This window comes from Larimichthys crocea, chromosome XV, assembly GCF_000972845.2.
Source record: "Larimichthys crocea isolate SSNF chromosome XV, L_crocea_2.0, whole genome shotgun sequence".
Lineage (NCBI taxonomy): Eukaryota > Metazoa > Chordata > Actinopteri > Sciaenidae > Larimichthys > Larimichthys crocea.
In genome coordinates this window covers 15,659,811-15,676,294 of record NC_040025.1, presented here as the reverse complement: position 1 = coordinate 15,676,294, position 16,484 = coordinate 15,659,811, and the positions used below count along the sequence as shown (strand labels likewise).

The 16,484-nt window shown below is 39.2% G+C and overlaps 1 protein-coding gene across 1 annotated transcript; it reads left to right on the top strand.

Moving 5' to 3' along the window:
* The first annotated feature begins 1,309 nt into the window (after positions 1-1,309).
* copz1 (COPI coat complex subunit zeta 1) lies at positions 1,310-6,132 on the top strand. The gene is made up of 9 exons (XM_010747307.3): positions 1,310-1,447; positions 1,855-1,923; positions 3,299-3,380; positions 3,472-3,563; positions 4,314-4,369; positions 4,475-4,552; positions 4,671-4,722; positions 4,809-4,847; positions 5,521-6,132. The coding sequence occupies exons 1-9, from the start codon at positions 1,430-1,432 to the stop codon at positions 5,566-5,568; spliced, it is 534 nt and encodes a 177-aa protein (XP_010745609.1). The 5' UTR covers positions 1,310-1,429; the 3' UTR covers positions 5,569-6,132.
* Positions 6,133-16,484: the final 10,352 nt, after the last annotated feature.

Here is a 16,484-nt window from a genome sequence, read left to right as displayed (position 1 = left end):
CACCTCTTGAATCTGACTGTAAGAATACCAAGAGTGTACAAAGTTGTTATCAAAGCAAATATGGCTACTTTGAAATTTTAAAACATATTTTGTTTTTTGTGGGGGTTTTTTAAAACTTTTTTTAAAAACATATAATTCCATATGTGGTACTTAATAGTTTTGAGATCATTAGTTTAATACAACTTATCCAAATGTAATCATTAGGGTGGTTCCATTTTTTTAAAGCATTATAATTATTATATCATCACACAAAATATTGTTGATTCATTATTAACTTTCATTCATCACCAACTGTGCAAGTCATAATCACCACTGTGATGGTTTATATTTACAGACATATAAACACATTAATATGTTTAGTGTCTAACATGAGATGGCATGACAATGACATCTGAGAATCTTTTAATGTGTGCAAATGAGCTGGATCACAGCAGCATACTGTTTCCTCTCCAGTCTGGGTAGTTTTGAAATCTTAGTGGCTCAATTGTGTAAACATGGTACAGTATTGTGACATCTCATGGTTGCCCGCAGCGCGGTTTTAAACACAAGTCAAAATAGTTTGTATCTCTTTAGCATACACTTTTCTTGGCGGTTAAATAATAGCTGGACCTCATCTGCTTTAAAAACTGTATATATTCCAGTATTATTTGAAACTCAAGCCCAAAAAATATTTTACAGTAAGGCCACACAGTGATGTCATGTATGGAGTGAGATAGAGGGAAATCCCCATAAGCCTGGGTTTCCAAATGCTTCCCAGAAGTGGGAACTAAGATAATTGGGCTTGGTTATATGTAGGAGGATCCTGAAAAAAGATGTTGATGAGTACGAGCAAGTTAAAACGGCATGTAATGTAATGCGTGAGTTTTTTGTTACTATGCAGTCCTATTAAAAGAAAAGAAAAAAAAGTTATATGTGTAATGATTCATAATAATTTGGTAGAACTACAGTACCAATAGTAGGGATATGAAACTCAGTAGTGGGCCTACATTTCCAGAAGAATACGTAAGAGGTCTTCAGTGGGGGAACTACAGCAAAGATAAACTTTATGTTTTACTTTTATGATGACAGTTTAGGATACTTTTAATATCACTTTATAGTTGTAGACGACAGAAGGACCCAGAAACAAGCTTCCTGGAGAACATACTGTGTTTGACTTTACCTGAAGGACATTATAAAGTTGTAAGCTTCCCCATCAATGTGTTTCAGGCGCTGGTGAGTCTGTGTGTACTTTATGATGAGCCATATTAGTTCACTTTGAGTATAAACGACATGCTCCTCTGTGCTGACTGCGTGCCCTGCAGTGAACTGCTCTTTGCCCTGTACGTGCAACGTCAGACGCTGCGTCAGCCAATAGGAAAGAGCCTCATTTACTGTACGTATTACGTAGCCAGCTGCTATCCGACTAGCTAGTTTGCTAACAAGAAAGAAGATGGATTCTCCAATATTGGTAATGTTACCCCGTGTGTTTATTAACAAGCTTTCGGTTGTGATTATTTAACGTACGTTTGTGTCGAGGTTTGTTTCTGGAAACCTCCCGGGATGTGTTATCTGAAGCTGTCGAGTTATCTCAGGCTAACTAACGTGAACTAGTTGGCTGTGTTTGCTAAGCAGTTAGCTTCGTGTTTGTTGGCGATGTGTCGTGTCTCCTTTTTTCACTGTCATCTTTTCAGTCATTTAAAATACTCTTAATAACGTTGTTAAATGTACTCGTGTTGCGTTTGTTTAATTCATCCGATGTTACCTCCCTCCACCGCCGCAGCGTCAGAGTTTTAATTAGTCCATTTTCAATGAGTGTTTATGAACTTCAGCCACTGATTGTTAATGAGTTGCACTGATCTGATTTTGTTTCAACAGGAACCGTCCTTGTACACTGTCAAAGCAGTTCTGATACTGGACAACGATGGAGACAGGCTTTACGCCAAGGTATGCTGAAGACAATTGCAAAGTTTTTATCAAGTGTTTCATGGCTGAACTTTGAGGGTAAGCCTGGTGATATTCTGTATTTTTTCTTATTATAAAACCAACAACGGCATTACTCTATTAACAAGTAGAGAAAAACGTACTATAGCTTAATACTTACTGTGACTTAGACCTCTGCCATTTGTCCAAAAACTATTAAAAACATACCCAACAGGCTCACTGAGTCACTGGGTGACATGTTTTTAAATTGGGCACAGTATTTTATTTTTAGTCAATTCCACAAACACCGCCCTGATACTGTAAATACTCACTAGTGTGATTATTCTCAAACAGTGGTATGTGACCTCCTCGTAGTAGTACTTGAAAGAACCTATGAAATAACTTCTGAAAATAAAAATAAATACTATCAAAATAATGTGCTGTAGTTTTTCATTTCCTGTAATATTTTTTGTCAATATCAGCCTGAAACAGTCACCTACCTATAAGCATACATCCATGATTAGTTGTGAGCTAAAATGTGACAGTAGGTAAATAAATGGAGGGAGGGAGAGGGAAAGAGAGAGGGAGAGGACTTTATTAATCCTCAAAGGACAATTAGGTTGTCATAGCGGGTCCAGTATATTTGAATACAATAGAATAAAATATTGAGGTAGGAAAAAAAAAAAAACACTTCAACTGCAGCTCCAAGCAAAAGAATATTTTGCCTTTTCCACCAAATTATGTTTTTTCGACAACAAGAGTCAACGATAAATAGCATAAAAATTGTTAAATAAATTAGGAGTAAATCTGACTCCTGCGTGAACTGTCTGTAGTCGAACAGGGTCTGACAACGCTGCTCTATTTTAACTTTTGTCATAATGGTTGGAGGCGCACATATTTTTGAGGTGGTACGCAGAGTACAAAGTTTGAGACACACTGCATTAGTGCACCAGAGGCAGAAATATTCCTGAATATAATCACGCACTACTTGCTATAAATAACTTTTGGCATTTAAACATTAACTAGACCTTTTTCACAGCAGCCAGTTTGACCTGAAATAACAGGGTAAACGCAGGTGTTTCCAATAAAACTAATTAGGGCTCCGTGTCATTCAGGTCAAACAGAGTCAGGGTGCTGCTGTGGTGCATGTTGGAACGGAGCCTTAATTAGTATCATTGGAAACACCTGCGTTGACCCTCCTATTTGTGCATTTACTTCAGTAACCTGCACAAGTTGGAAAGTATTGACAGTGACTAATGCATTTTTTCTTATTAATTAAAAGGTACTAATTATGAAATATTAGAAGCTGTATCATTTTAATAAAAATCCAAACTAGTTAAAGTCTGCTTTGTTTGTACATATCAACATATGATAATGTCTTTGCTTTATATTTTTACAGTATTATGATGATACATACCCGACAGTGAAGGAGCAGAAGGCATTTGAGAAGAACATATTCAACAAAACACACAGGACAGACAGTAAGATGCGCTTCCCATATTAAAAACAGTCACTTTCTATGCCTCAGTGCGTGTCTAATAACATGCATGGTTGGTTTTTGTCTGTCCTTAGGCGAGATAGCATTACTCGAGGGCCTCACTGTTGTCTACAAGAGCAACATAGACCTCTTCTTTTATGTGATTGGAAGCTCCCATGAAAATGAGGTAAGCCTAATTTGAGGGTATTGAGATGAACCGTTATTAAATAAATGTGATAACCCAACTATTGAGCAATGAGTAAGGTCATAGAAACAAAAATGTACCCAGTGTTAGTAATTCATTCCTGTCTCTTACAACTGAGGCTAGATATGAAATCAAACAGTAACGTTTGACTATTGATCATTTCTCCACTGTTATTCTAAAGCACTCACAGACTTGAGCAGTCTTAATTTTGCAGGGCACATTTTGTAGTATACATTTTGCAGTAATTTAATCTTTTTTTTACTTTCTACACCGCTGCAGCTTGATTTCAAAGAGTGTGTTGCATGTGAATTTGCATCTTTAACCTATTTAGAGTTGAAGCTACATTACATGGTACTTCTGCATGGTGCATCAACAGACATTTTTATAATCATTTGTGTCAATGTGAACAAATCTGTCTATATTGGGTTTTTATATTTTATTAAGCTTAAATAATTATTTTATAATTAAAGTATCCATCCTTCTAAAAATGGGATGCTATTTGTATACTTCGAGTGTCTGTTATTTATAACACACAACAATAGAGCTCACACAGACGGATATCAAGTTTGGTGTAGATATTAAATAGAAGAAATGATGTGCCTTAAGGTCCAAAGAAAACACTGTAACAACTGATTTTTTTTTTTTTATTATTTTTTTTCTCCAGATGATGGAAAATGATTGTGCGTTCATTTGAGATGAATAGATTTTAATATATTCTTTTATTCTCAACAGCTTATGCTCATGGCTGTTCTAAATTGCCTGTTTGATTCGCTCAGTCAGATGTTGAGGTATGTTTTGGCAGCTGTTCATTCACTTTATTCATTCTATAAAACTTCATCTGCAAATCTTTTTTTGTTGTCTAGAAAGTCGACATGTATATTTTTGTTCTGTAGAAAAAATGTCGAGAGGAGGGCTTTGTTGGAGAATATGGAGGGGCTCTTCCTGGCTGTGGATGAAATTGTAGACGGAGGGTAAGTAAGAATGGAGCGTCTTGAAACTTTGGATGCTCAGTCGTCTCTTGTCAGAATGAGTGTTGGTGTATAACTTTTTAAAATGACTGTTGGGCTGTGTCTTTGCTGCCCCCTGCAGAGTGATCCTGGAGAGTGACCCTCAGCAAGTTGTGCACCGTGTGGCTCTTAGAGTAAGCTCCTCTCCTCTCCTGGAAAAATTCAACAAAGTTTGATGTTGGTTTTGTCAGCTGTAAACATGTCATAATTGTTCCTGTAGGGGGATGATGTGCCTTTGACAGAGCAGACAGTCACCCAGGTGAGAAAAACATTCCTTGCTCCTCTCTCTGCGATAAAGTTTAAAAGCTCCATTAGGTTATTAACTGTTAAAACTCATTACCACAGAACCTATGAATACAAGGGCATTGTTATAGCATCGTTCCCCTCTACTCCTACTTTGTCACTCGCCTCCAGGTTGTCATATATTGCACTGTCTTCTATGCACGACCGTGTACATGATTACTAATTATTCAGTGGTAAGGTGGTAGGTAGCCAACGGTGGTTCCTGTCTTTTAGTTCTAACATGAGTCTGCCTGTGTGTGATCTTCTCTTGATTAATGTTGTCATTTAAGAGGCCTGAGACTGGCTACCGCCACCCCTCCTCTGGCTGTGATTAATGGCTGTCCCCAGTCCCCATACTTTATGGTTATGATTCGGCTTTCATTGAGTGAATTAAGATGATTAATTAGATCTTGCATATTTCTCTTCATTTACATTACTCACTCATGCTTCTTTGCTCTGTTTTTTAACAATTCAACATTGAATTTAATTCATTCTTCCCTTTAGCCTTCATAACAAGATGCCGCACATTTTTCATTTTGTGTTACTTTATACTTTTTTGCTTAAGGGTTCAGCTAACCATTCATATACTGTCCATTGTAATTTCTGTTGTTGCAGTGATCTGCTCACTCAAACCTAGTTTTGTTCCTCAGGTTCTTCAGTCTGCCAAAGAACAGATCAAGTGGTCGCTTCTACGATAGACTCACTCCTTCACCAGTCTAACAGTGAGCCGCTGTTCAGCCCAGTCTTCGTGGCACTGATTCCCATACTCCTTTTCCTCTGATTTCCACTCCTTCAATCAAAGCTGTGAGGAGTACCACTGGCTGATCCAGTCACACTCCCAGGACTACTGCTCAACAAAGTTTTTTTTTTCTTAATTCTGTTTGCACAGGCTTGCATTGTATGACGTAATCAACATGAGGTTAAGATGGTGTACATTCCAGTACCAGGTCTGGCCTGTTTTTTGTTTGTTTTTTCATTACAGCACCTGTGTGCTTATAAAACGAACATGTCTATAAAACATTCATGAACCTCATGATACCCCGTGGCAACATTCCATATGTCTCCTTGCATAAGACCCTGTCGTCTCCTCCAGATTACTGTACAAAGTGTTGAAGCACTATCTCTATCATTTTACATGAATGTTGTAATTGAAAAGTGTACAACTAGTACTGTACCTATGATCACTGAGGTATGTTTTGGTTATGTTTTGTCTGGGGATCTTCCATCATCTGATACTTTTAATAAATGTTTGTTGACGCTGACATGTGTACAGCTGTGATGTGTCGGAACACTATCTGGTATGTATTGAACTTTGTTGGTTTTTCCTTCTTTCAGAGCGTCCACACGGTTTGTTTTTCAAATCTTCAACAAGAGCCAGATACTGTAGAGCAAGGGTTCCATCTCCTGGTGTCTGCAGCAAAGTGCAAGGCAGAGGTACAAAAGAACTGTAGACAAGAAGGTGGAGAAGGGAGGAGACTTATTCATGCGGCTATGATCAGCAGCTCACACTCTTCCTGTGTTACTGTGACATGCAGATAAGTTTTATGGAGTCACACTTGATTCATTTCTATTCTGTAGAGAGCCACTGTGCATCATGAATTGTGCGCCTCAGTGTGTGCACCCCCACCATCACACGCTAACCTCATGCACTCATTCTTATGCAAATGGAGGGTACACTCCAGAGAGAAATGGATGTGAGAGTAGGCACTACATCATGTTTGTACCTGATGCATATTACAGGAGAAGAAATGATCAATCTATCTTCTTTCAGCTAGGTATATCCATATGTTCTCATGCTGATCACTTGAAGGTATTTTTTTGCTAGCAGAGATTTGTGTTGGCCCAACTGTGAACAGATCTAACCGTGTCTAATTTGAACCACATTAGGTAGCAGGTCATGTTACAGATCGTGTGCCCTCCTCCTTTACAATCAGACGCCTCCTCCTACTGTATTTGGCATGCTGCGACATGTCAGTTGGCATTAGTTAAAAGTCATTAAGCCTCTGTTTGTAGCCTTCTCAAAAATTGGCATATCGCCAGTTTTTTTTTTTTTTTTAATTCAGTTACTTTCTCTTATCTCTATCTCAATGAGTCATTTGCCCTGGACATCAAAGTGAGAAGCAGATAAACTGAACGCTCTTGATGTAGAAGATATCTGCCTATATACTGCCTGCAGCAGTAGAAAGGATCACGCATAAGTGGTAATGTTGGAATGTAAGGGGTAAATTAGAGCATTTCACCCTTTTATTTGGCCGATGGGAAATTTCATCCCTCGTCACGTCAGTTATATCTTGTGGTTCTTTAATGGGAGCTGCTTTTATCAATCACGAACACATAGGATAGTAAATACCACAAAGAAAATGCTGTTGTGGTGTTTTGAGGCACTTAAAAAATACCACCATTTAATCAGTCCTGTGCACATAGTGTATATATTGTTGAGTATTTATGTTATAAAATGCATCTGTTATTTATGTTATTCAGCTCTATTGCTAAAAAAAATAGAAAATTACTAGGTCAAACATTAACATGAACATGTAAATGCCTACACATGTTAAAAAGCTCTCTGTATGTTGTATATCAATTAGATTTAACTACCGGCAGACTGCAGCTGACACTAAACAGGGCAACATAATGTGTGTGTGTTTGTGCCTGGATACATGCATGTGGGTTGATGTTTTCATATAACTGAGAGGAGTGTAGTCAATGAAACTGTTATTGGCTCTGACCTGTGGACCTATTGTCTTGGCATTGCTCCAGTTTGATTCAGCCCTTGAATCTGTGGCTCATTATGTCTGTGGAGATGGCATGAATGGAGTCTATGTTGGAGCTACTTGCTAAGTGTTTTACTGGAGAACGCACAGTAAGAAAGGAACAGGTAATCATTATAAATGGACTCCATTATCGCACCAGTTTACTGTTATCGCACCAGTTTGCTTGTATAATGAGGACGGCTTCTGTCTCAGTGTGCGGCTTCAATGAGGGGATGAAACATGAAGGTTAAAGAGGACAAGGTTAGCAGAAGTAGACAGCAGTAAATGTGATTAGACGAGATCCCAGTGAGGGCACGGCAGGAAGGAGAGAGGGTTAAAACAGATCCCACCCAAGGTGCCTGTCCAAACCCTCACTTTTCATCTGGATAGCCCTGCAGCACCATTGGGGGTGCAGTGACTTGCTTTCATCCGCTAATTACAGTTGCACCATCATAAAAAAAAAAAAACAGCAATGTAATTTATATTAATTATACAGGCATGAGTATAACAGTTTGAAACACCATGGCTTGACATGCTGTACATAACATGCAGTAAAATTGTCAGAGACGTGTGGGCTAGGGCCTTGTAATTGATCGATGCATACAGTGAAAGAGCCTCTTTCTCTTGTGTGTGTGCGCGAGTGGACTATGTGAATTAGAGTCAATAAATTATCATCATCTGTAAGCTTACAGAGTCTTTATGTCATAGTCAATGGGTTTGAGCACCCATCCAATGGCTTGCCCTGCTGAAGAGAAACAACACTGGGGAAAACAATGACAGCATGTTGGATCCAATACAGTAAACATATTAAAGGAAGTGCCATTATATTGTCTGAGTAGGACAAAGGCCAAGACCCACATGATGTTTAATGACCCAGTGTATTAAAATTAACAAGGCTATTTTACTTCTACTGCTTTCACATTCCACCCAGCAGAAATGTGACTTAAATGTGACTTAACATAATGATATTAACATAATGCTGGGAAAGAACTGACCTAATGCAAAGAGGAAATTAATGTTGAGCTGCATTCACTTAGTTTTACTAATCCAACGTCCACATAGCAAACATAGCATTTTGAAATAAGTAATTAAAGACTGCTGTGTGGTTGTGCTTGAGTGTGTGCACGTGTGCGTGCAGAGGAGAGGAGGTATGGGCCCAGGCCTGCTCCTTTCGTTTCAGCAGCATCTCAGCAGCCTGACGTGGTTTATGGCCCCAGTTGCCCTCTGTGGGTCTGTTTATGGATTCCCATAGAATGGAGAATCATGGCCACTCCAGGAAAAGCCAGCCAAAAACAACACCTCCACCGTTGCACTCTTGCATGCCTTTGCTATAACTCAACCCGTTGTTTATGTTTCTGCAGAAAAAAAAAGTATTCATAGTAATGACATAAGATGATTGTAAATTCTGATGCTAATGTTTAATATTTTTTGTTGATGTGAGATAAAAATGTCACCACAAATGCGGCTGGTTTATTGGACGTCGTTACAGGTTGCTGAAAAAATTGTGGGCTTTGTTAAGAGAAAGCTTTTTTCTTTGGGTTGGAATAGCATTGCTTTTGCAGGACCAGTTGTTTTATGATGCCTGTAAGATTTATTACATGAAAATGTTCAACTTTGATAGGATAATGAAAGTGTACCACCAAGGGCATTGTTAATCGAGGAAATATTCTACCTGATGTGTTTTCCCTCTGCTGTTTTCCCCACAGTTCTCTTGTGCCAGCGCAGTGCATTACTCTTTACTGAAAGCATGCTTCAGAAGAGCGATAGTGCGTGTGAAAATACTCCCTGTTCTGGTTAGATTCAGAAGGACCATGTTGTGTTTCTTTGTGGTTAGATGGCAAAACAAAATCCTCAAGCATAGTTGCTCTGCTCTGCTGTGCCGCAGGGGCAACTCCATCATCCTCTGAAGTTGCACAACTGGGGCACATCTGGTTAGTGGATGGACTCGACTGGATCCTCCCTGTAATCCAGAGGGTAGCGTGTAGTCTCTGCTCCTGATGGTGTAGAGTCATGGCAGTCAAGAGGTTACTGGGTTACTGCTGTTTTCAAACAGTTAACACTAAGTTTTGGTCTTGCGATGATGCAGAAGAGCACTAAAGAAGGGCCATCAGTCATTTTCACTGTAGACAGTGAACATCAGACACAGCCATGCTGGTCGTAAAGCTTTATGAGTGTTTCTGCTGGTGTTATTCAACTCTCACTGCATCCATCAGGGAAACATATTGTCTGTTCCTCCATTTTTTTCTGGTCACATTTAGTCTTGTTTTGCTTGGAAAAAAATCCTTTGCACACTATATGCTGTTTTACTACAATATGTGAGTATGTAATTTTATAACAAGGGCAGAGAATGCAAAGAAAAGCATTCTCTGTTGCATAGCTCTGAACCCTCGGTTTGTTCCCTCCTCCCTCCATCATCTACTCTTTCTCACTTTCTCCCCTCCCTCCCTGTGGATTCCCCAACCACACCACAACACCGTTAACAGACGCGGCCCTGACAGATTTACTGCCATCGTCTTTCCATTGGCCGCCAGCTTGACAGCTAAGATTTAATGCTGCTTTCTCATTGGCCCAGACTCGACAGGTTAATTTATAGGTGCACTGTGATTTGATGCCTCCTGCCTTTGAAGTGAGTTACAGCTCTGTCGCTTATAGGACACAGAAACGGTGTCAGGTTGCAATCGTAAAATCTTATGCCTGAAGGGGGGTGGCGCTGGAGTATAATAGTCCTGACGTCATGAGAGAAGAGACCTTCTTGTAAGCAGAGGATGAACAGAAATGTGTGATTGAAGAAAATGCTAGGTGCCTATCCAAAAATGCTTTGAGTAGTTTGAACCATATGAAAAATATCCAAGTGCACTGCATAATGATTGTGCACATCCAGTCACATCTGCCATCTTGCCTCAGGTTGTACCTGCATGGGAATGTGCATTTGTCTTACTTCTTCTCATTCCACGCCTCTTCTGTTCAGCAGGTTTTTGTTTGACTTGGTGGGGTCAAAAGTTTCTAAATGACTGAGTAAATCATGCATGTATCGCATAATTGATCAACAGCAGCAAAACTGCTAAAGTCACTTTGGCATTTGACTACTGTATCTGCTCACTGCAGCCCCAGTGTTCGTGCAACACTATCATCTATCTGCAGCCTATCTCTTCATCAGCCTGACAGTCTACCCTGACAGGATCAAGAAGAGCGAGAATGTGGCCCTGTAACAGCCTTGACCCATGGAAATCTCTAAGGGTAAAAAGCATGGCTGCCCCTGCCCTGTCTATCAACCCTTTAGTGGAGTCATGCACTGCTTCCCTTGGATATCAAATCCCTCTCTTTACTCTTTCACTTCACACTTGAGGTCGTCTGCTCAACTGGAAAATTGTTGAGAGAGACAGAGGAAAGCCCTGGACTTGGCTTGTCAAGTGGGATTGCATAATTTCATGAGACCTTCTCGTGGACTTGATAACTTGGGGTTACACAGCATGCCCTCTGACAATGTGCCATGTAAGAGAGAGAAAACAGGTTTTACATCTCAAAGAGACATGATCCCTCTGAACTCAGGGGAATGATGGATAGTGTGGCAGTGTGTTGAAGAGGTTGAGACAATTATACCTGTGTAGAGTTAACCATTTCAATGAGGTCTTCATGTGCTATTTGTGTACCAGGTTCCACCATATACTGTATGTCTTAACATGGATCCATCCATTGTATGGACCTGGGAATCAACATCTTTAGCAGGAATTCTTATACCAAATATGCAGTTTTGAAGGACCAGTGGGTAAAATTTAGGTTTTTGTAATATTTAAAGGTTCTTTTTGGTTGCAATCTGAAACCTCACCACTAGATGCCACTAAATGCTACACACTGGACCTTTAAGGTCTTGAAAAGGGCTTTTCTGAAAATTAATATTCTGATAAACTTATACTACAGAAGAAATGGATGGTTTTATCTATTTTACGATGTTTTGTTTATGTTTTCATTAGTATATATTCACCTGAAAATTGGAATCATTCTGTTTTTGTTGCCTCATATAGAATCTTTTATAGGGGAGACCAGGTATGGTTGTAACCCTAACCTAGAAGCCATAGGTCATTTTGAAGCACTGTTTTTCTATAGTAGCCCACAACAAACCAATTAAACACTGTCTCTTGATACAACCTACATTTTTCATGCAGTTTCTCTGCCACTGTAGTTTCTCCTTCACTAGGAAGGAGATGGTGGGGCAAGGCATTTGCCATCAGTAACTGATACCACTAAATACATTGGCCCTTGTTCCTGGTCTAAGGAACATAAAAGTTGTGACTTCCCAGATAAATAAGTCCCACTTTTCACAGTGCACTGAGCATCTAGCACCTCTGAAGGCCAAACATGGACTCTCGATGTAGCTGCTTGTTTGTTCCCTGGAGAAGCAGGTCCGTCCACACGTGTTCCAACAAGCTGTGGATTAATAGGCTGGTGTAAGGCCAAGGCATGTTAATGTATCTGTCAAGGCTGAACGCACCTCCATTGGAAAGTGATTTTTACACAGTCGGCAGGGCACTGCAGTGTCCATCCTGTCAAGGGGAATATGCATGACTCTGTGTGACCAAATAAATCTCAGCAACAAGGTCCTACACAACTGAACCTGATCTTTGTAAATATATCTGCATACTACAGACCTTTAGCAAAGGTGGGGTAGGTAGAGCATGAGGCCCTGTTTGGGCCTCCTCCTTTCTTCTTTCTCTCTTTATGAGTGCTATATATTGCTAACATATTGTAATAGCCATTTTTCACAGCAGACATGTTGATTATTTGTTGGAAAAGCACAAGAGACAATAATTTTAACACTGGCTCTGTTCTTTTCAAGTATATCAGTCAAGCCATAATGTGTGACAATACCAGGAGCCTGAAATTAAAGAAACTAAATGGAATTCAGCCATGGGCCTGTGCTATTCCAATTGTGACACATCAACATTTCTTCAATGAAAAAGGACACCATTGAGTTTAGATCAAGCCTTGAGCTTTTTTCATATCTCTGCTCCACTTTTTCATCCTAACCAGTTTCTCTCTCTGTCAGGCTTCACTCCGTTTGTGTAATTTAACCAAATTGCAAAAAGTTAATTTTGAAAATTAAGACGGCAAGTTCTGACTTGACTTGACTGGAGATTAATTTTCACATATGAATATTCATGATTTCAATATCTCAAAATATGCAAGTAGGCCGAACTTTGCTTCTCCCTTGTTACCAGTCAGATGTGTGATGGCTTTCGCTTCTCTTCTCCTCTGTGTCGTGTTTTGAGTACTGGGAATGATACACAGAGGCTAATTAATCTTGTTGAGTTACACTAATTAGAAAAATAGTGGCAGACATCTGAATGTGGGACAGTTTGAAGCACGACATGACAGAGGATTCCCCATCAGAGATGTTTTGTGAGGCAGGTGGCTGGTAGACATCCTGCCAGTAACTTCCACACATTTACTAGATTTTGGTAACAGAAACACCGTGACATCTTACGGAAACTGTGTACACACAACTTTGTGCACACTCTGGAGGCCATTTTGTCCATCTCAGATTAATGTAAAATGGCTGCCGTTTGCTTAAACCCTTCACTTAACCAGGCTATTCTTTAATTTTATATCGTTCGCATATAAGTTCTCATATTGGTGCAGAATGCCTTTTGGTTATAAGGCAGACCAGAATTCAGCTACATACATAATTTATTTCTGAATAATAGCCCCCAGTGTTAGAGAATATTACAATATTTGGTAATCATTAATAAGTAATGTACTCACACCTTCACTGCTCATTGTTTGACGAGAACTTTTCGATTTATGGCAAATTCCTTCATGTAATATCAAATAATTATTGAGCTAGTGTGATAAGTCAAATTGATGTTTTTACATTTATGCCGATACAGTTGGGTTAATATTAAAATGCATATAAGAAGACAGTGAGTGCACCAACAGGGTCACATTCACAGTTGATTCATGTAATTTTTTTAATATTTCATTTAAAGAAAAACAGTTGTTGTGCTCTCATTCGTGGTCTTGTCTTGATTGCCACTTTGCAGTGAACGTTTGAGGATGTGTTCACTGAGGTGTTCAGGAAAATGGGAGTAACCCGTACAGAGGAATTGAAATTTTAATGATGAGCAGCACCACCACGCTGACGGCCATGGAACACCTCAGACAGCTTAAATATCACCACTAATTAACACAGAGAGGTGGGCTGTCACAGGCATGATGGATGCTTGGGTGGGGGGGAGCAGACCGCCGCCTTCAACCAACCAGCGATTCCTTTATTAATCAAAACCTGAGATGAAAAGGCTCTCCCACACCTCAGGGAGAGGGAGATAGCAGGAGCTATTGTTGGGAAGGTTTCAATCATGCACCTTGAGTATGTGATGTATTTGATCAGGGGGCATCCAAACATTTGTAGGAGACAGAACATTTCTGCTGCTGAGCGCTTGTTTTTCTAAACCTCTGAACCACACATATTAAAGAGCCATAGTATGTGCAGACAACTTAGATTTAATGGTTGTTTGGGAATTTTTTGTTTGGAGGACCTATTTTTTCATCCTTCTGACAGGAGAGCATATACAGAGTTAGCCATCACTCTTAAACAGCTCGCCTCCCTGATAGAGTGAGCCAGACTGAGCACAAGGCAGCACTCCTACACTTTACCTCCACACTGACTCCATGATCAGTCTGTCTTGCAGAGATGATTTCGACCCTAGATGATTTCAGCACTTTGTGTATGAAGATGGAGTGTTATCTCCCCCTCTCTGGTCTCCTCCCCATCTACCTCACTTAAGGAGGTCCATTGTTAAGTGCCGGGGGCCTGTGGGTGTTGTAAATCAGACTGCAGAGGGAGGGGATGTCTCCCATGGGGGAAAGCGCACACTCCCAGCAGCCTTCAGGCTGATCTCATCCTGCCTATCCTAATGCTTTAATTAAGGAACTGGTCAATAGCAAAGAGGAAGGTGCTAAAGGGTATGATCTGCACTTCCGAACGTACGACTGATGTGGCAATACCCATGCAGGCAGAATGACGGGGCAATGTACTTGAAGAAATACTCTCCTCCTCTCTGAGGAATGTGGGTATCAGCTATCACCACACAGACTTCTATGTCTGTTTAATCACCCACTTTGACAATAATACTTCTTAACAGCAACATTCATACAAACATTTATAACAGGTTTCTTCATACTTTGCTGACTTATAAAACGTTAACCAAGACTACTTTTTACTTGAATTTTTACTTTTCTTTGCAAGTTACAAGTAGTGGAATGCAACATGAAACCCAGGTCATATATTTCCAACCAACTCCATGCCTTGATTAGTGATAGGGTCGTGAAAAGGTGTATTGATCATCTGTTGTCTCAGCTTTAACGATTACTAAATAATGGCTCCTGAAAACTGCAGAGCACTTGGCATTGCATGCTGCAAATACCATCTGTTTCTTACAGTCTGAAGTAATGTTGTGAACAGACGGTAACTTAGGATACACCTCCCTCTTGTGGTGCAGACAAGGCTCTCTAAAAACCTACTAAGGGACACAACTGTATGTGCTGTGCTAATGTGGAAATTTTAACCAAGTGTTTTAAGCAATTAATTAATTGTTTTAATTCTCTTAAACAATAAATAAAACAAAACCTTTGCTGGTTACAGCTTCTCTAATATGAGGATTTATTGTTTTCCTCAGCTTCATATCCCTTTGAATTGAGTAGATTTGGTTTTGTTGAACAGTGGTAAAAAAAAATGCATTTAAAATAAATAAGTAAAATTATTATTATTAAAGCAGGTTTAATTTGAAAGAAAGTGGGTTTTACAGTGTATGACTATTATTTCCTACCCAACATTGTGTGTATAATGTGATGTTTTTGTAAAACTTTGTCACATGCCAAATGCATGTGGAGACACACACACACACACACACACACACACACCTCCTCATTTATGTGTGTATTAACAATTCTCTACCATTTAACTGATCACTAAGACAACAACAATCATAAGTATAGACTACTCTTCTTGTATCTCATTCATGACAACTGTGTGCAAAATTGAATTTCCCAAGATGGGAAAACTAAGTACTATCGAAATTCTTGTACATATTTTTCCCCAAAGCATTGTGGGATAATTTTGAATTACCACCGTTCTGGGAAAAAGATTTTAAAGTGTTTCTTCATATTCATTACTGTGTTAGAGAAAGAACGGGTCCTCAAATGGTCATGGATGCCATCTGCTGACAAGATTGGTACATTACATATTTGTGAAATGTTTTGTCTTTCTAGTCTGGAAACAATTTGAAGATACTAAATATTTGATAATTAATTTTATGTCGACTAGGATTCATCTGAAAACTACTAAAATGTGTAACAATAATTTATGGGTACTTAATGCTGGAAAGTCCTCTGAACCTTCTGTAATTCTCACTGAAATGGAGTCTTGCTTTCTAGAAAACAAATGAAAAAAGGGAAAATGTGAATCATTACAAAAATCCTGTTAGAACCGTTTTTTTGCAGAAAATGTGAAGAACATGCATTTGTTTAAAAAGTGTAACAGCTTTATTGAGACTTGGGGCCCTAAAACTCCATACTACATTATGATTCGCCATATCAAAACTGATCTCACTTCACCCTTGAAATGATAAAAGAAATAAAAAACTAAACTAAACTAAACTAAACAAAAAGGCGGGGCTCACAAAAAAAAAAAAAAAAAATCATTTTACCAAAACAAGATGTATACCAGATCCTCCAACAAACACATGCAAAAGAAACAAAAATATATGCTGACTAATCATGGCTACTATACTAAAATAAGCAAGAGTGGCAGCTTTTACTTTACTTAATGGAAAGTTGAAGGATGACTTGCTAAGGGCTTTTCAGTTCAG